Source organism: Carcharodon carcharias, chromosome 8, assembly GCF_017639515.1.
Source record: "Carcharodon carcharias isolate sCarCar2 chromosome 8, sCarCar2.pri, whole genome shotgun sequence".
Classification (NCBI taxonomy): Eukaryota; Metazoa; Chordata; class Chondrichthyes; order Lamniformes; family Lamnidae; genus Carcharodon; species Carcharodon carcharias.
In genome coordinates, this window is record NC_054474.1 from 51326883 (window position 1) to 51352300 (window position 25418).

The 25418-nt window shown below is 41.0% G+C and overlaps 1 protein-coding gene and 1 long non-coding RNA gene across 3 annotated transcripts in view; one reads left to right on the forward strand and one right to left on the reverse strand.

Annotated features, from left to right (window-relative positions):
* The window catches only part of LOC121281007, a 100035-nt gene extending 89508 nt beyond the window's left edge, over positions 1–10527 (reverse strand). Inside the window, exon 1 of one of the 2 annotated variants that reach the window (XR_005943787.1) lies at positions 10360–10527. This is a non-coding gene — a long non-coding RNA (uncharacterized LOC121281007). The remainder of the gene's footprint in view (positions 1–10359) is intronic. The other variant, XR_005943786.1, reaches the window with a different exon arrangement.
* The window catches only part of LOC121281006 (prefoldin subunit 1), a 103322-nt gene extending 79165 nt beyond the window's left edge, over positions 1–24157 (forward strand). The window contains exon 4 of the mRNA XM_041193545.1: positions 23291–24157. Coding sequence (XP_041049479.1) covers positions 23291–23374 — 84 coding nt within the window. The 3' untranslated portion in view covers positions 23375–24157. The remainder of the gene's footprint in view (positions 1–23290) is intronic.
* Positions 24158–25418: the final 1261 nt, after the last annotated feature.

Genomic DNA, 25418 nt, shown 5'->3' on the forward strand with positions numbered 1-25418 from the left:
AGAAGCCACAAATTGGTTTTATGCCATTGTGAAACCAGTCTGCGACCGTCCAATACACCCGTCAATGCTGCCGGACATCGGGAATGTCATTTTAATAATTTTGCATCTAATTAAAAGCCCTGCTCGTTGGAATCGCCCCTCCACGCTGGATCATCTAGGCATGTTGGCATGCAAAGCGATGTACACATGGTGAGCTGCACTTAGCTCAGGACTTTGAAGTTTGTTCGCCTACCTTTCTTCAGGCAGCATTTGTGGTCATTAGCGCCAAGCTTCGCAGGCAGCACCACATCACTTTTAGGGGGTCTCACTGGCAGGCCTGTACCTACCAGACCAGCAGTAAGGCGGGGTACCTTTTCAACGGCACCAGGGCTAGGGCTTGCTTGGGGAAGGGGGTGAAGTGGCTTCGAGTAAGGGAAAAGGCTGCAGGGTGAGGGCTGTACTGGGGAAGGGGGGTATCCCAGGGTGTGTGTGGGGGGGGGGGGGGGGGGGGGGGGGGGGGGGCACATGTTGATCTGTGCAAATAACCTCAAGATGGTGAGGGCTGAGGAGGCCGTCTCTAGAGGAGATGAGGCCAAATGGAGATGTAAAGCTGTGTGTGAGAGAATGAGTGGTGATGTCCCTTGAGCTGGCAGTGAGTGAGATGCCAGTGAATGTGTGATGGCCTTGTGAGTGTGTAAGCTTAGAGTGATGAGATGGTTGCCTTACCCTGAAAGCACAGATGAGATCATTCATCCGTTTACTGCACTTGATGTCTGACCTCTTGTGTGCTGCATTGGCACTGACAATATCTGCCACTGCCTGCCAAACCGGAGTAGTGAGACTGATGGGCTTCCTGCGGCCAGGGGTAGAGGACATCACAGCGGGCTTCCACGGTGTCCGGAAGGCATCCCAGGGATGTGTTACTCAATTGGGGGGCTGCACTCTTTTGGTTTTCGGGGCCATGTATTCACCGGTGCCCTCCTGGGCTGCAAGTATTGAGAAGTGTATGCACAGCTGCAGTTTAAATATGGTGCCCTGCATGAGGAAGCGCGAGGTAATGGCATGACAGACAAATCAGAGGCCGCCCACCGGTGAGAAGGCTGCATAATTAATGAGGCAGGAATGGAACGATACATGTGAAAAGCTACCATTGCGGCCAGTGGATAAAACTTGCTCTTTCCTGTCCAATATCAATCGGGCAGAATCGTCCCAAATTTGGACTGTGAGTCAACCAATCTCTTTGAAACCCTAGCTCTGTCACGATTGCCAGGGCTTTTCTACTTAAGGTCTGTCAGCTGGAGGTCTTTTTCTGCTTGGAGCCTCTTTCTCTGCTCCCTCTTCATACTGGGACCTCTTCCTGCCCTCTGCCTGGGACTCTTCTCTTAATATGGCTCCATGTTTCCAATCAACTGATCCCATTTTTGTGCCATCTTTTTCCGTTCGTCCTTGGTCCAGAGAATTACAAAATGTCGGATTGCACATGCGGCACTTGCTCCCGGCCCGCACAAGTGCAAAACTCTGAAGGCGTGCTGGAAATTGCTGGTAGTTCCCAGCCTCCTGAAAACAAGGTAAGTCTGGATTTCTTGAAAACAACAGTGATGAACTGTGGCCATTCCGCTTGTGGTTAGTTTAAAACAACGTTATCAAGTCTGAAATAACAACAGAAAATGCTGAAAGTACTAAACGTGTCTGGCAGCATCTCTGGAGCGAGAAAGATAGTGAGTTAATGTTTCAGGTCAGTGACCTTTAACCAAGCTTTATAATCTTTTTTCTCTTCCCCTACCCTGAACCTAATCAGGATAACTTCTTATTCCCAGTTGTTGTAGATTTTGCATAGCAAATGTATAATCTGTAATACTAACAGCAGAGGGCTCATTTTTTTTTTGGGGACACTGAGCAAGGGTCATGTGCTTCTCCACTGCATGAACATAATGCTTGAAAATGTATCAGTAAACTGGATTATGCTGAAGATGAAGATTGCAAGTTGTACAGCACACATAAGGCACTGTATTTGTATAAATTCTGTAAATTACATAGGATTGTTCCAAGCCCTTGAGAGAGATTTTATTATTGAAGTACATATATCTACTCCTAATTATTCAAATTATTTAATGAGGGCAAGATTACTCTTGCTTTGAAACCTTGCAGATTGTTGTGAATATCTTTGATGGTGATATGGTATCTAGATTAATTGCTGATAAATTGACTGGTTTTAATGACACTTTTGAATGGAATGAACAAGTTAGGAAAGTGATTTAGGTTTGGAAAATAATTCTGGGACAGGGCATAGCATATATGTTTTTGAAGTAACTTCCTTGGATCCCAGTTGTCTGCAAAGTTGTCAGATTTCTGTCAACATTATCAGATTTCTATACTGTCAGTTTTTGCATGTTGTACTCCTAGCAGTGTTAAAATTTCTAATGCCAAATTCAATTCGGCAGCTGTATCAACCTATGATTTTTTGTGTTAATGAGCTGGTTAAAAGAAAGTTGAATCAGCAATAAAGCGGGTGGTTTAAGCTTGTGAGGTAGAAAATTCCAGTGGAATAACTTTATAATTGTGGAGGATGTAATAGTCTGATCTTAGTCTAACCTTCATTTCACTTTCTCCTGAGGCTAGACAGTGTGTCAGTAACCACAGGTCAGTGCTAAAGGACTGTAGATGTACAAAATTATTTCGGTTTTCTTTCCAAACTGCATATCATATGGCAGCTTTTTGATTCATTGAAATATGATTCAACCAGCATAAGCTTAATTTCCTACATCTTTTATTGAAAATTGGGCCTCAAACCTCAACATCCTTACAGGCATTTCTCAGTGATGACAAATGTTCACTGACTCTCAGAATTCAGCTATTCCCACTTATAGCTGGCCTGGAGTTCTCAGGAAGAAATGACTTGTTAATTGCCTTAGTTTGATCAAGGATACTAGAACCAGAGGTCTTGGCTGTATGATGGAACTTGCAGAAACCTCATGATTCAATAGAGGGTTTTTCTTACTTTAGTATTCTACATCTTGGGAATTGTGGATCCTGTTGGGTGCTGTTTGCTATATGTGAGCTGGGAGAGAAATAGATAAAGGACAAAATGTTAAAAGATGTAAGTCGTATGAAATAATAAAGGCTTACATGTTAATCACAAAATGAATGTTTACTTGTGTTTGTTAGAATAGGCATTGTTAATGCTGAGAATGGAATGCTGTTAATTTTAGATACTTAGGGCTGGATTTTCATTATGGAGGTGGGAATTGGGAGTCGGGAATCTTCTTGACATTGTGTCTCCGTCTCCTTCCCAGCAGTGCTAGCCAGCAGGTCTTCATCTCTTGGAGGGTGGAAACAGAGGTAGGCCGATGTCGAAACAGCAAGGTTAAAAGGCCCACATGGTCCCAGTTCCTCAGATCAGTATAAAGCTCCCCTCCATCTCTTTGCCCCCTTACCTCCTCAACTCCTAAACTCCTCATCCTCCTCACCTCCTACCCCCCAACCCATTCACCAAGTATGACTATGTAAACGGAACTCAGAAGCTCTCTAGTTGTTGAAAATCTTATAAATCTGTCAAAATAAACAAACCAGGCTTGAATAGACACTTCAAAACATTATCCTTCTAAGAAGCTCATAAATCTGCCAAAGCCATCAGACTTTTTTCAGACACATTTCCCAGGCAGCTGAGTAAATAAATATCGCAGTACCATTAGTACATTTGAAGGCAGATGAAAGCTCAAACACCAATCAAAGCTTTGAAACAGCCAAACAGATGGCTTAGCTGTTCTTCAAGCTATGGGGAGAGTTTAAACAATTAACTCTGGATCTTAGACTGGGCTAACCTTTCAATATTGTACAGTGCAGAATAGCATTTTATTCAGTGGATAATCTATTCTAATGCATCTGAAGACTTTTCTACTTTTACAATACTGTTCTTTCACTTGTCAGTTGGTAGTTGTCAGAAGTAACAGCCTGACAACCACATTATTTAATGGTCACTTATCTTTTCCAAACACACCACTGTCATCACCCATGTTAATAAAGGCAGATATAACTGTCAAGGCGGCAGCATTATTTTTACTCACCTTTTAAACTCTTCCTGCCTCCAAACCAAAGTCATGCCTCCATTCTGCAGGCGTGATTTAGAAAGGTTTCCAAAGAGTGGCTGCCTCAATGAAAATTGCAGAAGTTCCTCAAATGGGGCCAGCAGCTTCTATGCCACAGTGTATGTGGTTCCTGACCTGCCCCCTTTCTCGCACTGGTGAAAATGGCTGGAATCTGAAATGGTAGGGGTGGACGCCGTTGGGGACTTTCAGATTCGCACCTGACCACTATTTTGTTTTCCACCTGCCAAACTTCCAACTGTAAAATCCAGCCCCTAACGTCAGCATCAAGCACTCCCAGGAAAATTACAATGTAATTCAGTGCTGAGTAGAAAGCTCTCTCTACTCTGCCTCACCAATGTGCCTCAGCCCAGTCTCAGAAATACAACCATTATTGCATCGGGATGATATTTTCCCATTTGCTACACTGGGCATCATGTGACCTTTGGGAGTGAGATTGCTAATCTTGTGCCAGTTGGAGACAGATTAGTGGTGTGAACCCATGCCCGTAGAATGAGATTACTATAACTCCTTTTGTGTGGAATACCTACTGACAGCTGATAGAGATTTCTATCCTCTCAGCCTCAGCTGGATTAGAATGTGTTATATCAATTTGTTAACATGTTGATCAAATGCAAATGGACCTCTTAAATAACTCCACTTACTGGGAAGGTTTACATTTAGTTTTTCATTGATCTTTAATTTCCATTTGTGTTAGAAATTTTGGAAAGAAAGCTGAAGTGTTATGTCTTGTGATTCTGGGAACGGCACTTTAGGAAAGATCTGAAGGTTTTAGAGAGAATGAAGAAAAGATTTACAAGAATGGTTCCAGGTGTGAGGGACTTTAGTTACTTGGATGCTTTGGAGGTTGTTCTCCTAGAGCAGAGAAAGTTGAGAGGAGAGTTAAGCGGTTTACATAGAGTAGACAGAGAAAGGTCAAGACCAGAGGACACCAATTTAAAGTACTTTGGCAAAAGAACCAACAGCGACATGAGGAAAAGCCTTAATATACAACGAGTGGTTAGGATCTGCAAGGTATTGCCTGAGAGATTAGTGGAGGTGGATTCAATCGGGACTTAGAAAAGGGTATTGAATAAGTATCTGAACAGAAAAAAAATTGCAGGGTTACAGGGAAAGGGCAGGGGAGTTGGACTAACTCATAAACCATTTCCTACCAATTCTAACTACCACCTAGATTTGAAGGCTTTTATCATGCAATGACTAAGTTATTACTCAACCGTACTTCCTCCATATACACCATGTAATGAGTAAAATATTCTTCTGACTGATTGATTACACATTTTGCTAGGAACACTGCTGAGGCAGTACTAGTGGGCGGAATTTTCTGAGCCCACTGGCGGCCACATGGTATGATAGGTGGGAAGTGTTAAGAGGCGGTCACATAGGGCCAGGAAAGGTGCCAAATATAGCCATGATAACCACTTCTCTCTTTGATGCTGCAGGAGGACCACGTTAGGATCATAGATCCTGGTGACCTAGTTGTATGCCTGATGGCCTATAGAGACCGTAGAAGACGGAGGAGAGAGCGACTGAGGCTCCTGGCTGTGCAAAGGCAGGAGCAGCAACCTCATGAAGAAGTGGCAGCAGGAACCCCCGCATACGCTGCCCAGGAACGACAGTGAACCCAGGGTCTATAGACACTGCCTGTCATTCCTGCAGATGACTGAGAACCTCCGCCCCATAACACTTCACACCTATCACACCATGCCACTGACGACTGCATGTCTAGGGGCCTGGCGGCTCACATCTGCCACTTACTGCAGGACTTGGCGGTAAGGGCACATGGAGGGCATTCACTGCGGCGCTCAATTTCTATGTCAGTGGCTCCTTTCAGGGCTCCAAAAGATGACCTCTGTGGGATTTCACAATCCGCCACCCACAAATGCATCCATGAGGCCATGGATGCCATTTCCTTCATGGCACACAACTTTGTGCATTTTGCCCGGGACTGGGACAGCCAGGATGCAAGGGCCATTGGATTTGCCCTGATCCCGGGATTCCCACAGGTGCAGGGTGCTATTGACTGCACTCATGTGGCGCTCAGGTCTCCGTCGCTACATTCAGTGGACTTCAGTGGCTTCCAATCACTGAATGTGCGGCTGGTATGCGACCACCAGAGCTCAATCCTGCAGGTGTTTGAACAATTTCCAGAGAGTGTGCACGACGCCTACATCCTGAGTCGCTTGCAGATCCTTGCAGTCTTCTAGGGTCCACAGAGGCTGCAGGGTTGGCTCCTTGGGGATAAGGGCTACCCGCAGAGGCTGTGGCTGATGACACCCGTGCAGCAGCCTCAGACTGTAGCAGGGCGATGCTGTAACGAGGTTTATGCAGCAGCTCACGACTTGATGGAGGAGACCATTGGGATACTGAAGATGCGGCTCCGGTGCCTGGACCGATCTGGTGGAGCCCTGCAATGCAGTCCACAGAGGGTACCATGCATCGTCATTGTCTGCTACACCCTTTACAACCTGGCATTCGAATGGGGAGACAAGCTGGCTGAGGAGAAGATGGAGGTGTTCTCGGATGAGGAGGACACCGATGGGGATGAGTGTAAGGGGGCCCTCAATGGTGATGATGACGGAGATGAGGCTCTCGCACTGGCTAGACAAGGCAGGCACACTCGGGAGGCCCTCATAGCTGACAGATTTGTGAAGGATGATGACGACATGTCATGAGGTGTCCCCATAGATCCTTACATCGCAATTGTGAATGTTTGATTCCCGTCTGGCTTATGGCAATATCCTCTGAGAATGCTCCTGTCATGGAGACGCGGTGGAAGCCCTAATAGTAGCTCAATCGCAGGGTGATGACAACATGCAGTGAGGACCTTCCATAGATCTTCACATAGCCTCTGAGAATGTCTGACTCCTGTCTGGCCGAGGGCAGCTCACTTGTGCTCCATGATCAGGGCCATATTGGAGTCGCAGCCATTAAACTTTAGATGCATCTGATGCTGCATCCTCCTTCAGCACCTCAGCCCTTCAGGAGCTGGTACAGCATCACTGCTCGCAGATGCTGGTGTGATGGGGGCCAGCCCCACCTTAAAGGTGTTGAGAGCACACCAAGAGAATGAGAGAACTCTGTGGCGCCTGCTCACTACATTCTGGCGGCAATGACCAGCACCGGCGAGGTGCAGGCATCAGTAATGTGTCCACGGGGTGTGAGGCTGGACCATCACTTTGGTTTGAAGGCCCTGGACTGAGACACCTGCCTTTTATCTTGTGCAGAAAGGTTTTACATTTTAGTGACAAGAACACTGCTCATCAGAACAAGGAGCCACAGCCAGGTAGACATTCTTCGGAGTTTATTGACAATAGTGAACAGTATGTACAAGTGATCAACACGTGCTCAGGGTGCGCAACTACATTTACCTAACATCCCTAACGTTGCCGCTACGTCTTGGTGCTCCCCGGACATCCACAGCTGAGGTGGAGGCAGCCTACTGACTGTGACACCCTGTCTGTGATGACTTTGGCAGGTGTTCCTGTGGAGGGCTGAGACTTGGTGGGCCCCAGCCTGCGTTCAGCATCCTGCTGTGAGGCAGAGGCACCCTCCTCGGCCTGTGAATCTGGAGCTGCGGAAATCACAGGAAGAGGGGACTCGGATGGGTCAGTCAAACTGTCACCTGGGTGGTTGGCCCCGGAGTGTGCACTTGCAGATCCACTTCCCGATGGGTGCCCAAGGGCCCCTGGCTGACTCAGTGAATGGAAGGAGTGAGTTCGAGCTGCCCAGCACCCCTCTGACGTACCCATTGTTGGAGGCCAATTATGGCATCAGCGATGGAGTTAAGCCGGTGCAGCAGTGCAGGAGTAATGTCTTGGACCAAGGTCTCCATGGTGGCCGCCATCCTGCCAGCGTTGACCTCGGTGTGTTGCACTGCTGGCGCTATCACCTCAGCCTGAAGATGGACGAACTCCTCCATCATGCCTTGCAATCTAAGGATGGCATCGGGCATCCCTTCCTGTTGTTCCCCAGTTTGCCTTTGCAGCTCTAGCAACTGTGCCATGACCGAGTCCAGAGGCTCGTCATCTGACTCAGACTTAGCAATGTTCTGGCCCCCAGCAGTCTTCCAAGTACCAGGGACCTGGGAAGTCCCTGCCTCTGCTTGCTGTGGATCAGAAAGTGCGATGTGCTCATCAGATTGTGATCCCAAGCTACTCTAAAGCTAGATCCCACTGAGGTGTGTGTCTCTGCATTGCTGGAGGGTGTGGGTGAGCGCTGTGACGGGAATTCAGGGAGGGTGCCTCCAGATTTCTCTTCAGAGGTTTCTTCGGGACTTGATTGGAGGCCCTGGGTCATGGACTCTGTCGGCTGTTTGGCAGATGTGCCTGCAAAAGCAAGGAGAGATAATTAGTGCCTGTGAAAGAGGAAGCATCACTTATGGCATGGTTGTCTAATGGATGTTGCATTGCTGGATCCTCACTTGGTAGAGCAGCGCCGATCTCTGTCAGCACAGGACCAGTCCCGGTCATCGCTGACCAGCTGGATGGCCCGGTTTTTGAATTCTTTCAGAAGTTTGATCTCTGGCATCCCTCCATCTGTCTGTGACCTTTCCTTCCTGTTGTGAGCCAGTTTGTCCTACATGGATAGAGATGGGAAGAGTGTATCAGGGCCCCTGCCGGGCCAGATGATAAGTGTGCCTGGCCTATGTGGGCGGTGAGTGATCCCATGGATGGGATGAGGACAATGATAGTGTGTGTGAAAGTGTGAATAGTGAAGTCCCTTGCATTGACAGTGAGTGAGGGCCCTGTAGATGTGTGATAGATTTGTGAGTGTGCTAGTTGGGAATGATGAGAAGAGTGACCTACCTTGGTGGAGTGGAGGAGATCATTCATCCTTTTGCGGCACAGGGTGGCTGTCCTCCACTGCAGGGTGTTTGCACTGCCCACTGCTGCCACCGCCTCCCACACCGGATTGGTGACTTTGCTGCCCATCCTGCGGCCAGAGTGGGAGTAGAGCACATCCCGGTAGGCCTCCATGGCATCCACTCGAGGGACCCGTTGTTGAAGCGGGGGGCTGCAGTCTTTTTTCCTTTGCTGGCCACATCTTCCAGGCAGCGGCGGTGAGCTGGTGGTGATGAGCGTTTTGCCGGCGGCAGCCTTTTAAAGCTAGTGGCTGGTGTGATGCATAAGTGGGGCGATGGCGGGTGGCCAGTTGAGAACCCGCTCGCCATGGAAACGGCGTGTTTCGTGGGAGTGAATAATGAGGCTGGCTCGGGATGATATAACATGAAAACCCACCGTTGTCGTCAGTGGATAGCACTCCATTCTACCTCACTTAGTGCAATTCTGGGAGAATTCCACCCAGTATCTATAAACTGAATCAAAATACAGAAGGGCACTGTTAAACCTATTGGTGTTGGGATAATTGCAGAATGGAATCATTATGATTGGTACAAAGGAAGACCACCACATTCAAAACTATTCATCTGCTATTTTTTCCCCTCTTTCAAAGAATAACCACTTCATCCCAATATTAGCAATGTAATCAGCTTAGGTTCATGGAGCAGCTTTAAAGAATAAACCTAATTTCATATGCTGTTGAACTCTGGAAATCACTTGAATTTTGCATCGTTGTTGGCCTACCTCCATAAACTGCCATTTTAGGAGTTGAAAATATGGCTGCTGGCCCTTCCTCAACATGATTGTTCTAACTGTCCCAGCTTCCTCCAGTTACCTTGCTGGCTGCAGGACCTTGTTGAACAGCATGAGTTTTACTTTTTAATACTTTTTTAGTCATACATTATGCATAAGCTCCTCTGTGAGCTGGCTATGAATAGGAGAGAATCAGCCGTGCCAGTTCAAGAATGATCTGGTTAGTGAGCAATGATCTTCCCCAAGTTAATTTGTGCCTCAGATTGGAGACTGAAGTGGAGTTTGGCCTGCTTGAAGTTCTGGTACATTTGCTGAAATTTGAATATTTAGTATCCCCAGGTGTACTGAATTCAAGTCCAGTATCCTTTTCCAATATTAAATGCAGAAGTGTGAACTTGCTGAAGTCTGAGCTTGACTTGTAAACCATTCATAAATGTGCTGTCTAAATTTTGAGCTTTTTTTCACAATGATTGAAATGTAGTTGATAGGCATGGTAAATCCCTGTTGGGTAGACAAACAGCACATTTATTTCCCATTTAACCACACGAGCAGCTGGTCTAAATTAGAGAACATCATCACAACTGCAGAGAGTTTTTAATCAGCTGAGCATGGATCTATTGTACAGACTTGTCATTAACTGACAAATTATTGGGTTGCACAATATAAATGCCATAGAATCTTACCTGTATATGAGAGTTTTTGCTTGCCTGGTGACAACTCATCAGAACAGTGTTCTCAGAGGCTTCAGCAGGAAATGAATTCCATTTATGGTTATAGGCTGGGCTAAAACTTCAGTGCCTGACTTTGTCACTAGTTAAGTTGCATCACTGAAGAATTGGGTGGGAACGTTAATTAGGAGTTAGATATGTGGAAAGAAGCTGAACACACATTATATTGGCAGTGACTGGGTTGGCTAATTTCCAGTTGACTGCAGCTGCTTGCCCTTTGACAAAGGTCAGCTGGATTGTTCTTTGATCATCATTAGAACCAAGAAAGGTGCAGTTGTAGAAATTTCATCTGCCTAATAAGCAGTCTTCATTGCTTGAAATTATTAGAAATCACAAAAATGATTATACTTTTTTTTAACAAAATAGCATTTTAATTTGAAATGGTAGCTTTTCTTTCTGACTGACTTTAATATCATTGGAACAAAATATAATTTGATTCACTTAAATCAATTTGCAATTCTGATTTTGTGCTTCTACTTGAGAAACAGATGAATCAAGTTTCCCTATTTTTGTGCAGTTCACCAAATCTCACTGAAATACTTCTGAGATACGTCAGGGAATAACGTACTGTCTTGTATTTCCACGGTTTGCATATTGTTAGAATTTTATATTTTCATACAATAAACAAAAAATATTTTTTTCCTAATTGAGACACAGAACAAAAATTGCAGCGATTTTATAAAATTTAATTATTTAATTTTGTACGGTAGGGAGGAGTGTTGAGTCTGCAAAGAGCTTTTGTGGGTAGGAACATAAAAAAAATCAATTATAAGCAATTGGCATTTACATTCTTTTCTGTGGATGGATGTTGTGCATTGCTCATTCATGCATGCAGCTTGCATATTACAGTAAATGGAAAATCTTGGAGCTGAAAGCATTTCTTGCAAGTTAGTTGGGATTTAAAATTTTGTTGGACCATGATGATGGTACTAGTTGAACCTGAATGAATTGAGATTGACTAGTTGCTACTGATAATAGCTCTAAGTACAGCTTTTCTCACTGAAAGCTCTGACCATTCTCAAATTTCCCTTTTAACAGGGCTGTATCAATACTCCAATAATGGGAAACAGAAATAGGAAAATAATGATGGAAAATAAAAGTGATAAGAGTAATGTCAGGGAAACCTGGAACAAAGATAAACAGCTGATTAAGTGAATAATACAAGTTTAAGAATAAAAAGAATAATACAAGTCTTCTCCTCATTACAAGAATACGCTCCCTTTAATTCACTTCATCTGTAATGTCACTTCATAAGTCCTACTTACAAGCTCTGGCTTTACATAGTAAATAGTTCTTGTAAGATTGTTGGCAACATATTTTGTAAGAAATTGGCAGTCATCATGTTTCTTTTAGCATTGAAGTCCTTTGGAGTTGTCTATGCTGGCAGGCAGCAGAGCACTCACAGGTGCATTTATACCCATTTTATATGTCATTTTTCTGAAACTCTAGCGGTAATATTTCCATGTTATATATAATCCTGAAATAAGTCTGCCCCCTACTGACACACACAAGATGGGCATGTACATCATCCAATTGATCTGGATTATTGTTAAAATCCTTTAAAATAATGAAAGGCTTCCAGGACTGAACATTCTTTCATAAGAAAATTGATCAAGAACATGAATATTATTTTTTAAATCTGAAGTGCAGGATAATGTAGAACAAAATCAGGTTTAATTGGATTAAATTGATTTAACTTGTGGATAAAATATAAATAAGAGCAGGAGTAGACTATTCAACCCCTCAAGCTTGTTTTGCCATTCAGTATGATCACGGTTGATTTTCTGCCTCAATTCTATTTTCTCACATGCTTCTCAGATCCCTTGATTTCCTGAGAGACCAAATGTCTGTCCATCTCAACCTTGGATATACTCAGTGAAGGTGTATCCAGTACCTTATGGGGTAGAGAATGCCAAAGCTTCACACCCCTTTGAGTGAAGAAATTTCTCCTTATCTCATACCTAAATGATTGACTCCTTTATCCTGAAACTGTGTCCCCATGTTCTTGATTTCACAGCCAGGGGAAGCAACCTTTGTGTCTACCCCGAATAGTTTATAGGTCCCCTAATAGTCGTAACATGGTAGGACAGAGTGTGCAGGAAGAAATAAATGGGGCACGTAAGAAAGGTACAGCAATAATCACTTTAATCTACATGTAGATTGCGTGAATCAGATTGGAAAGGGTAGCCTCGAAAATGAATTCATAGAGCGTATTCGGAACAATTTCTTAGAGCAGTATGTTCTAGAACCAACCAGGGAACACGTTATTCCAGACCTGGTAAAGAGCAATGAGACAGGATTAATCAATAATCTCATGGCAAAGAAGCTTTTAGGTGACAGCAATCATAACATGATAGAATTTTATGTTCGGTTTGAAGGGAAGAAGTTTGGTTTTAAGACTAATGTTTTAAACCTGAATGAAGTTAATTATGAGGATATGAAGGCAGAGGTGGCTAAAGTGAACTGGGAAACTAGGTTAAAAGCTAGGACCGTAGAGATGCAGTGGCAGACTTTTAAGGAGATATTTAATAACTCTCAGCAAAGATTTATCTCAGTGAGAAAGAAGGACTCTTTGAGAAGGATGCATCATCCATGGCTGAATAAGAAAGTCAAGGATAGTATTAGATTGAAAGAAAAACTGTACAAATCTGCAAAGATTAGTGGTAAATCAGAAGATTGGTCAGATTTTAAGAACCAGCAAAGAATGACTTAAAACAAAAGAGGGAGAAAATAGAATATGAGCAAAAGCTGGTTAGTAATATAAAACAGATAGTAAGAGTTTCCACAAGTATTTAAATAGGAAAAGAGTAGCTAAAGCTAATGTTGCTGCTCTAGAGAGAGTGTTGGGGAATTGATAATGGAAAACAAGGAAATGGAGGTGTCGAACAGGTATTTTGTGTCTGTTTTCACTGTAGAAGACTTAGAGAACCTCCCAAAGACGCTTGAAAATCAAGAGGTGAACAGGAGGGAGGAACTTAAAACTACAGAGAAGGTGCTGGGAAAACTGTTAGACCTAAAGACTAACAAGTCCCCAGGACCAGATTACCTGCATCCTAGGGTCTTAAAAGCAGTGGCTGCAGAGATGGTAGATGCATAGGTTATAATCTTCTAAAATTTCTTAGATTCTGTAAGAGTCCAGTGGATTGGAGAATAGCTTTATTCAAGAAAGGAGGGAGACAGAAAGCAGGAAACTACAGGCCAGTTCGCCTAACATCTGTCATAGGGAAATTGCTAAAATCCATTATTGAGGAGATTATAGCAAGATACTTAGAAAATCACAATGTGATCAGGCATGACAGAGATGAGGAGATTTATTTTCTCTAAGGGTCATTAGTAAGTGAAATTCTCTTCCCCAGAGAACTGTGGAAGTTAGGTCATTGAATTTATTCAAGGCTGAGTTAGATAGATTTTTCATAGACAAGGGAATTAAGGGTTATGGGAGGCAAACAGGAAAGTGGAGTTGATACCATAGCCAGATCAGCCATGATTTTACCGAATGGCAGAGCAGGCTCGAAGGGCCGAATGGTTCTTGCTTCTAAGCCCTATGGGCAGAAATTTTCACTCAGCAGGCGGGCGCATGTCTGACCTACTCAAGCGTGAAATGATGCGCATTGACATTGGCCAAGCGTGCCGACGTCAACACGCAATCGCGCAATAGCTCAGTCAGCAGGCACACGACAGAGCCAGCAGTGCACCTGCCAACAATTAAAAGGCCTGTTAAGGCTATTAGGTTTTCAATTAACATAAACTTTTTGCTGCCCATCCAACCTAACAGTTGGTGGGCAGGCGAAAAGGCCAAGCAGCCTTTGCATTTTTTTGGAAACCTCATCCATGGGAGGGATGAGGTTTCCAAAAGCAAATAAAAATAAAATAAAAACTTAAATTTTCATTAATAACAGAGTCACATGAGAGGACATGTTTTATTGCATTTTTATTTTCTTTATTATATTTTTTATATCTCCATCTCCCTGAGGCAGCTCCGTGCCTTAGGGAGATTATGCAATTATGCAGTGCTCACTTGCGCGCATGTGCGAAGTTTGCACTTGGCTTGCTCACACTCCCCCCCCACCCCCGCATTTCACACTGGGCGGGCCTTAATTGGCGTGCTAGTGTGAAATCATGGGCGGTGGCCGGCTTCCTAGCTCCCGCCAAGCCCACCCACCAAGGGCAAAATATGTTTCTACGTCATATGTATCCTGTTAAGTTCCTTCAGAATCTTGTGTAAGAGCGTCTCTGACTCTTCAAAACTCTTGTGTGTATAGGACTAATTTATGCAGCCTCTTATCATAGGATAAGCCTCTCATCCCATGAACCAATCTACCGAATTTTTGAGATACTGCCTCCAATGCAGGTATATTCATCTCTAGATATTGAGACCAAAATGGTTCATAGTACTCCTGGTGTGGTCTCACCAAAGCTGTATATAAATGTAGCAAGACTTTTTAATCTCGTACTCCAGTCCCCTTGTGATAAAGGCCAATATGTCACTTGCCTTCCAATTTCTTGCTGTACCTGCATGCTAATTTACAATGTTCCTTGTACAGGTACACCCAATTCCCTCTGATCATCAAAATTTATGCCTTTTAAAGATAAATCAGCTTTTCTGTTCTTACAACCGAAATGAATAATCTCATACTTCCCCGCATCATACTCACCTGACTCCTTATTGCCTTTCATTTAACCTGTCCATATCTTTTTTCAGCCTGTGTTTTCCTCACAGCTTACATTCCCAGCTACCTCTGAATTGTATAAAGTATAAAATTAACATCAACTATTTTTAGAGATCAGAGGAATAATTTTTCCAGTTATACATATGGAGAATAGATTCATCATTAATGACATATTGTTATGTTTGAAAAAGTGTTGCATAAATACCTGGTTGAGCACAGGATTGAAGTCTATAAGGATAAAGATCAAATACTCTAGGTAGCACAATGCTTCCAGTCCTATTGTAATGATGTCATCTGTGGAGTGCAATGGTCATGGTTAAATAGTATAGATTGTAGTGTCATATTGATGTTCTGCATGCTTGTTTATCTTGACCAGTTAGGAAGAAATTTCAAATTTGGAAATTTTATTATTGGGTATATTTTTTGAATATAAATAGGTTGGGAGATTCCATGATGACGCAAGCTATACTTAGGTTATTTGAAGGAGCCAGATCAAGAATGGGTTTCCATGCTTCGTATGCTTTTGTAATAACTCCTGGATCTTGCATGGTGTTTCTCATGGTTCTTATCATGCTTTGATTTATAATAACAGGAGTGTTACGGCGGGTAAGAAAATAATGCATTATATGTAAAGTAAGCCAAAAGTCCATCGGGGAGTTGAGATTTTTGTTTACTTGACGGGTTGTTACGATCTGGAATATGTTGCCTGAAATGTGGTGCAATTGGATTCAGTAGTACTTTTCAGAAGGGAATTGGCTCTCTAATTAAAAGGTCTAAGAAGAGAGAGTATTGGAGTGAGACTAATTGATAGTTCTTTCAGAGATCTTGCATAAGTTTGATCAGACAAATGGGCTTCTTTTGTGGTGGATAATTCTATGATTAATGTTGAATTCCTGTTATATTGATCATGGGGCAAAAAATAGATAATTTGTATGGCAGGAGAGTGGTATTTTATTTAAATCTTTGAATAATATTTTGCATCCCTCATTTTTGGCATAGCTGGATTTTATTAATTGTATTTTTTATTCAAGTTGATACTTGGTTTTGCATTGAAATCCTCTTTCCCTAATCTCTGGCTTTGTCATAGTTTTTCATTATAACTTTTCTGGAATCTGTCTACCTAACATTGGGTTGCACCAGTCTCTCTTTGCTGAATGTCTTTCTGTTGAGTTAATGGTGTTACAGAACCCAGAGAGTGCCTCCGAGGCAGGAAACGGAATTAATTGGCTGCATGGGACGTTTCAGAGCCAATTTTGTGTATGCATGGGCACAGCAAGGGGTATCATTAGCAGTAAGGTTATAAACAGAGCTGAAAAATACAGGAAAAGTAAATGCATACAATTCAATTTATTTATAGTTCACTTTAAAATAAGTAGAAGCTGAATTACAAACATAAGTAAATGAATATTATGAAAAGATTGACTGGTGCAGCAACAATGTCTTGTCTACCCACCATCTCCCTTGTCTGCTCTCCCTTCGGCCCACCAGCCACACAATCTCCTTGGAGAGGCAAAGAAACCTTGGGGGTTGGGGCGGATGTCGGTAAGGAAAGTTCAATTCTGAAGAGTTATCGAGTGGTCTACTAACATTCAACTGATAGTGCTGTTCAACACACTGTGGACTTTACTGTGTGTAGTTTATAGAATAATAGAGTGTAAATGCAGCTTCCTTCTCTCAATCAAATTTGATCGTCGTTCCTTAGGTCATTCCTGTAAATAATTGTTTACAGATAATAAACACCTTCTTAAAATGCCAGTCAATTCAGTCATTACTATTTCAGTTGAATGCATCTGGAAATCAGTGTAATATTTTAGAAAATTATTTTAATTTTAAAAATGTTGGCCTGATTATGTGTGCTGTGCAGTAAGAACCTGAGCACTTGTCATTTTTTATATATGAATCAGTATTATACATTCGTGTGATACCTGGAGTAAATTTTATGGGAATAAATTCGTTGAGAGTTTTTTTATTCTTTCACAGGATGTTGAAGTCACTGGCTTGGCCAGCATTTTTTCTCATCCCTAATTGACTTTGAGAAGTTGGTGGTGAACTGCTGTAGTCTGTGTGATGTAGGTGCACCCACCGTGCTGTTAAGGAGTGTTACGATCCCAGCTGATGTTAATACTGGGCAAGTCAGATCCCAGCGTGAAACCTGGCTTGATAGATCCTAATTTTTTTTAGTAACCATGGAGGAAAGTTACTGATCAAATTCACAGGAGTCGAATGATGAACTTTTAACACAGAATAAAATATTTACTAAACAAGAAAAGTGAACTATATTACACTAGACGAAAAGGTTGGAAAGATCTCAATACAAACACAAGAAGGTGCTTCAAATTTATACTATTCCTTTATCCCAGTAATATCTTTACAGACACATAAACCAGTGAAGAGTTAACCACTAGCTTGACACACAAAGGCTTCTCGCTTGGGATGGCACAGTTGCAAGCAATTTTCTTCGAGTGAATTCCTGAGCATTCACTTGATGCTTTTCACCCAACTGTATCTCTCCCTGAGACACCCAAAACCACACTCTAGACTCAGTTTCTCAGTAGCATCTCTGCTAAACTGATCTCTTTACTGAGTTCTAATAACTGACTACTCCATCAATTACCAGCTCAATAGCCTTGTAATGTTTCCTTCTCAGAGAGCTGAAAATACCTGTCTTCACTCACTGACACACGCTGAAGTCTCTCTTTTCTGTGTCTGTCATTTGACTACTGTCACTGGACAAAAAGTAGTTTATTTCTACTTAGTGTTTTTATTTTCTCCAGAATATCGTTAACTTTAGGGATTGTAAAACCTTATTAAAAAGGTACACATACAAACAAACCTGAAAGACCTGACCTTTCAGTCAGGAATCTATTCAGCCACTCAGGCACCAAGACTTAGAAACAACTAAAAATGAAACTGAAACCATTTTACCTTTAACACACAAATATATATCTTCAATTTAAAAATTATACTTTGTTAACAAGGCTTTCCTGCAGAAAAAAAATGAAAAGGCATATTTAAGAGGCGTTTTTATTTTCTATCAAACAATCCACTCTTATCACTATCTCTATCTTATACAGATCTTACCCTAGTAGTAAAAGTGAATTTACTTCAAATATGCAAGAATACATGACTTTTTAATAAATGTTATATTTTGCATAAATCTCTTATGATGCAGTCACCCATGTTCCTCCACATTTAAGCTCTTGAGAAAGCATCTGCTATGCTATTGTCTCTTCCTGCTGCATGAATAATTTTTAAATTATATGGGTTGTAGCTTTAAACTCCAATAAAATGGTCTCAGGTTCCTGGTGTATGAAACTTTGCAAAAAAGATTAAAGGATTATGGCCCGTATAAACAACAGTCTCTGCAGAGTTGTTAGACATGCAAATTTCAAAATGTTATAGAGCCAGCACCAAATTCAAAGTCTCTTTTTCCACAGTTGAATACTTTTGTTGGCAAGAATTCAGCTTCCGAGAAGAGTAACTGACTGGCCATTCGAACCCCATCTCATCCTCCTGTAACAAAACTGCACCAACACCCACGTCACTGGCGTCAACAGCCAATTTAAATGGCTTAGCATAATTTGGTACTGCTAAAACTGGTGCGGTAGTCAGTACAGCTTTCAAGCTGTCAAAGGCACTTTGACGCTCTTTTGTATACTCAAATTTCTTGCCTTTCTTTAATCAGCCGGCCAGGGGAGCCACTACAGGACCTGGTGAACTAGTGCCCAGTCCTCATCTGCTGGTATTTGAAGTGGTTTCCATTTCCTCGTTAACACTTTGTCATTTAAATAATAACACTCAATCTTGAGTGGGCTGTTTGGTACAGCTCTCTCAACTGAATTTCTCCTTCATCTCCCCTTTTCATAGACTCTTCCTCTGCCTCTCTAATTTTATGGGCCTGAGATCAAGTCACAACACAATCAGAAAACAATTCAGGATGTTCCTCCTGTAGCATTTCAGTTTCTTTCACTTACATTGGTTGTTCCAACACCCTCGATGAGACTAATATCTTTGAGCTAGCCAGGTTATTCCGCAAGATTAATTCAATTCCTGCTATTGGCATTTTATGCACTTTTGCAACTGTAACCTCTCCATTTACTAAATCACCCTTTAATCTAACTCTGTATAATGGAACTGGTTTGTAACATCCGTGGGTGTCTCCAGTTAATATTTTTTCCTTCATTAACCCTTCTGAAAGACAAATTGTATCATTAGCCAGCATCAGTGTCTGACTTGCTCCAGTGCCTCTCATTATCTTTATTGGTTTACCTCCTTGATTAGGAGAATAAGGGAATATCTCTCCTCAAAAACAAAATCTTCAAACCTTTCTGTAGTTTGTTTTTCCGAACTCACTTGACTAGTCTGAGGAATAAACTCTACCTCCTTGGTAGATTCTGAGACTTCGCTTGATACTTGCACTATGGCTTCTGTTTTATCACTTACGTTCTTTCCTAAGTTAGTTTTTCCTAAAAGTTCTTTAGGCACACATTTACTGCAATAGGTCTCCCACTTAATTTTCAATAATTAGCTTTAGTATGTCCAGTTTTATTGCAATAGAAGCATACTATTTTCTTCTCATCACTTTTAGGTTCGAGCCTATTTCCTTTATTATTTTGGTGTCCTTCTGTCTGCTCCCTAGAATTAGTACCTTTTCCATCACCCTATTTTCTTTTCCTCCAGTTTCCCAGTTGATTCCCATATGACTGTTTCCCCAAATGTAACTGTCTGTATGAGATATCATATGTATTCGCCTAAACTGCTGTTTCTCAGATCTTTGATACTTGATGCTCATCTAAATAAGTCTTAATGGTTACAGGAATGCTATTTTGGAGTTCTTCCATAATCATAATTTCCCTCAAGTTCTCAAATTTTTTTTTCTAATTTCAGTGATCGAAAGCACTGATCTTAGAGCATTTCTTTCTCTCTTGCAAATTCAACAAATGCCTGATTAGGCTTTACCGTACGGTCCTAAACTTTAATCGATAAGCTTCAGGGATAAGTTCATAAGCATTGAGCATAGCCCTTTTAACCACTTCATGGTCTGCAGATTGCTCTTCTGACAGACTAGTGTACACATTCATAGCTGTACTTAACAGGACACTTTGTAACATTAAGGTTCAAGCATCCTTTGGCCAATTCAACTTCACAGCTATCTTTTCAAATGTGGTGAAATATTTTTCAGCTCCATTCTCTGGAAATTTAGGCACTAAATGAAAATTTTTAGTTAAATCAAAATTCTCAATGGAATCAAACTCATCCTCTGAACCACTATCTCTCCTTTCTTTCTTTAATCTAAGCTCTTCATTAGATGATTCATACTATCTGATTCCTTTCTTTCTTTGAAACTTTCTTTCCCTTTCCTTATCTTTCTCTTCACTCGCTAATTTCCCTCTCTGGAGTTCAATTTCAAGTTTTTTCATTTCCACTTCTTTTGCTCTTTCCAATTCTAATGTTTTCATTCTTTCTCTTTTTTTCTTTTTCTTTCTCCTTTTTTTCTAATTTGAGTATTTTCATCTTTTTCAAGTTCGAGCTTCTACTTTTCTTTATCTCTTTCTATCTCAAGCTACTTCATTGGAACTGAAATTTAGCTAACTCCCTCCACCCCTAGTAAAGTCTTAACAAAAGCCATTTTTGAGGTCAAACTAGTGTAATATACTTCACAGCTAATCCTGTTCCTATGCCCAGCACCTCCACGTACTCGTTTCTTTAAGAATTCACAGATCCCACAAATTCAAGGATTTTGATCCCGCAAGAGCCCCCACTTTGTTATGATCCCAGCTGATGTTAATACTGGAAATGTCAGATCCCAGAGCGAAGCCTGGCGTGATAGATCCTAACTTTTTTTTAAGAAACCTCGGAGGCAAGTTACTGAACAAATTCACAGGAGTCTGCTGATGAACTTTTAACACAAAATAAAATATTTATTAAAAAAAAAATGAACTATGTTATACCAGACAAAAAGATTGGAAAGCTCTCAATACAAACACCGGACGACACTTCAAATTCACACTATTCCTTTAAGCCAGCAATATCTTTATCGACAGATAAACCAGTGAAGAGTTACCACTAGCTTGACACACAAAGGCTTATCATTTGGGACTGGCACAGTCACAAATGGTTTTCTTCTGGTGAATGCCTGATTATTCACTTGATGCTTTTCACCAAACTCATATCTCTCCCCGAGACACCCAAAACCACATTCTAAACTCAGTCTCCCAGTAGCACCTTTGCTAAACTGATCCCTTTACTGAGTTCTATAACTGACTATTCAGTTAACTACTGATCCAATAGTCTAGTAATGTTTTCTTCTCAGAGAGCTGAAAATCCCTGCCTTTACTCTCTGACACACATTAAACTCTTCTGTCTTTTCTCTGTGTCTGCATCACTTGACCACTGTCACTCGGCAAAGATTCCTTTCAGCCATGAATCTATTCAGACTCCCGGACACCAAGACTCAGGAACAACCTAAAATGAAACGGAAACCATTTTACATCTCTTATTGCACAAATATATATATATTTTTTTTTCGAGTCTAAAATTATGCATTGTTCATAACAGTAGTTCCAGGATTTTGACCCAGTGACAGTGAAGGAACGGCAATTTAGTTCCAAGTTAGGATGGTGTGTGGCTTGGAGAGAAACTTGGCGGTAGCGTTCACTTGCATCTGCTGCCTTTGTTATTCTAGGTGGAAAATCAGGCCAGAGGTTTTTATTTAATATTTCTTTTAACAATTGAATTTCTATCTTCTAGCTGACATGGTGGGATTTGATCTATATCACTGAATCATTAATTCAGGCCTTTGTATTACTAGCCCAGTTACATAACCACTATGCTATTGTTCCCAATATTCTATGGGAGTAAATCTAATTGGAGTAAGTTACATGGAAGGAGTTTGCCACCTTTTGTGCTTGGTTTAGAATTTTACCCAGATCCACTATGAAACTATCTGGAGTTAAAAATGTACAATTAATTGCACCACTCTTTATGAAGGTTTATTAAAAAAATTCAGAGGAATGGCAGCTATTTTCTACAGCATTATTGACAGTGTCTATAGTTGAATCTATTATTCAAACTTTTGTGATGATGGCCATATTAGAGAACAAAGCTACTGCCCCATGGGGACAATGGCTTGAGACTCAGTTACTCCTCCACTGAGTTTATGATCTACACTGTCCCATAAAGATGCTAAGTTTAGAAACTCCTTGTTGTAGCTCACTCAGAAGGTATTACTGAAGGCCATATGCACTTGTCTTCGGTTGTACAAGGCTTTTTGAAATGAAGGAAAAAATAGGAGTTTATAGCCTTCTAAGAAAAGTGGAAGAGCTAAGCCACATTTTACTAAGTCTAGCGTATATATGTGTAAGGAACAATTGCTTCTCCAGTGCCCATGAAGATTTTCAGATCTGTACAGTGTCAGGAGAGTCCTGTGGGTGGATAGTTTTCACTGTATGGTTAATAATAAATCTATTTCTGGAATATTGGATTTTGGAATTTTCCAGCACTGGTGAACTGCTAAGTGAACAAAACAGGAATTGGGCGTGCAGCATAACATCAAAATTGAGCTGATGGAGACTGAAAAAACAACAAAGGTGTTTAGATAACGAGAAATGTTACATGAATTAACAAGATAAAACAATAAGTTTACACTTACATAGAAAAATATAACATTACACAAGATAATCTTGTATATTCTGGCTGCCATTTTTGGAAAATCAAAGGAAAACCCAAAACATGTTTTGTGCTTTTCTGTTATGGCGCTTATATATTAATCATGATTAGAAAGGTATGTACCACAGGTAAATTATTCAATCAAGAACGTTCATTAACAAAACTCCAATTTGTTTCCATGGATAGAATGAAGTCTGATGCTAACATTTAAAAAAAGAAATTAACCTCTTCTGACAAGTAATTTGTTAAATATCCTGTGGTTACAGAATTATTAATATTTGAGCTAGCTCTATTTGCACTTCAGCAGTCAATGAAATACAGCAGTCAATGAAATACCTGTGCCTGTCAGTCTGTGTCAAATGGCAACTGATTTTACCCTGTATGTTCAGGAGTGGACCCGAAAGCTTGTTACTGTTCATTGATAATTAAATTGCCAAAAGAGTTGGTAATTATTGTAGGTTTTTGAAAAACATTAATAGGAAAGTTTTAAATCAGGATATTGTAAATCAAACTAATTGTGTATGTATTGTATCTTTTTTTTTTGACAGCAACGAAAATCCTATTTGGAACGCAGTGTGAAAGATGCAGAAGACAACATTAGAGAAATGCTAATGGCCAGAAGAGGACAATAACTGCTGCTGGGAGTTGGGTTTCAAAATTAAACAGAAGCCACTTTTATATTGGTGCTCATTAGGTTGGATTCTTGGAGACTGGTGTCCATGAGCCAGCTCCCAGCATTAATCTGAAGTCTGTCATCCTTCTCCAGTGATATACTTGTAGACCCAGTTTTCTTTGTGGGTCTATGATCCTGCCGCCAGGTGAAAGCAGTTGCATCCAGTAGTGTAACTGGCAGCAAGTGACTCTTGGATAACAATCTTCTAGAATCCAACTAAAATATAGGTTAATATAAAAGCAACTAAAATGGTACAACTTACCTGTACAACTGATCATTTTGCTTCCAAGAGTGCATTGTTCCTGTGATCTGTGTAGAACATGACTGCCTTGATCTCCAAATCCTGCTACACTATTATTACTATATTTTCTTTGTTCAGTTACTTGTTATCTTCATCAAAAAAGCAAAACTATTTTTTTAATGTGGTAAATGTAAGCAGCCCCACTTCATTTTATGAGAGTTACTTTAACACTGAATTTTTGGCAGCCTGTGTTGTTTAGAAAGAAGACCTGTGTTTTCTGTGTGTTGGTTTCCTAAAGTATGTACAATAGGTAAACTGATACTGAAACAGGTTTATAATATACCACTGCTTCCATAATTCTGGCATCTGTTTTCGTGTTGGAATGTAAGATTATATAAATGTGCATTTGTGAATATGAGATGTCTTGCTCTGAAACAGTCTCATTATTTGTTTTGCATATTGAGAAGAATCTGGTGAGATGAAAATAAAACATAATATAAAGTGGTGTCCTAATCTCCAATATTTTAAAGTCTTGGATTATACACATTTTAGTGTATTATGAATACATGCTGTCTTCCTCAAATCACTAAGATGGTTTTGGCTATGTCATTATTGTGGCCAGTGAAGCCATCTGAATGTCACCAACAAAAAGTACTTTAGCAAAATTTGTCCCAGTGTTTTTCGGTCATGTGAATTTATCCTATACCAATCACAGGGTGCCCCCGCTAGTGGTTAGATAGAACATGTAAAACTTGAACTATCGACCTGTTGTGTTTAGTGTTATCCTGCAGAAGTACTAAAACATCAAGACACTAAAGTTGTGAAACATTTGTGGTATGTTTACTTAAGAGATTCAAATAGCTTTTGAATGAGACTTAGTGTATTTGAAACTGAGTGTATTTGAAACTGACTTTGAGTAGGTAATCCAATGTTGTGGAAAGTCCCTCACAAATTAACTCCTTTGATTCATGAGTCGTGGAATGTTAGTAACTAATATTACCATTATAGGATGTAAATAACACTACATTTCATTGACATGAATAATCTTGGAAATGTACAGGCTTTTCCCATTTTGAACATGTTTTAGACTGTAGTTTGCTCCATTAATCTCTTTCAGGTTTTAAAGAGGAGCTTAACTTTTGTTTATTTCAGATTGAAATAGTTGACTTTGGAATTAATCCTCAACCAACTGTCTGACATAAATCTACTGTTTAACATTATGCCTGTAAAATGACTGTAATATTCAACAATGATAGCTGTCATTATACTTGGTAAATAGCACTGTGTACCTTGACAGTGATGTCAGGGCTACTTGGAGTGTAGCTTTGCATTTTATTATTTATTGGGATGCGAGCATCACTGGCAAGGCTAGCATTTATTGCCTGTCCCATGTTGCCCTGAGAAGGTGATAGTGGCTGCTTTTTGCTTGTTTGGTGACTTCAGAGGTCAGTTAAAAGTCAGCCACATTGGTGTGGGGGGGGGAGTCATACATAGGCTAAACTGGATAATAGTGAACCTGTTGGGTTTTTTTGACAATCCAACAGGTTCATGGCCACTTTTTATTTCCAAAATTTAAATTCTCAAATGCTGTGGCTGGATTACTGAACCTACACCTTGCCAAATATTGAGATCTGCAAGCTCAGGAGTAAAATAAATACAAATAAAACTATAGATGAATCTAACACTGTGAAAATGGACCCACTGTTCAAATTGCATTTGCATCTGGGAAGATATAGACATGGAACTGATGGACATCATGCAC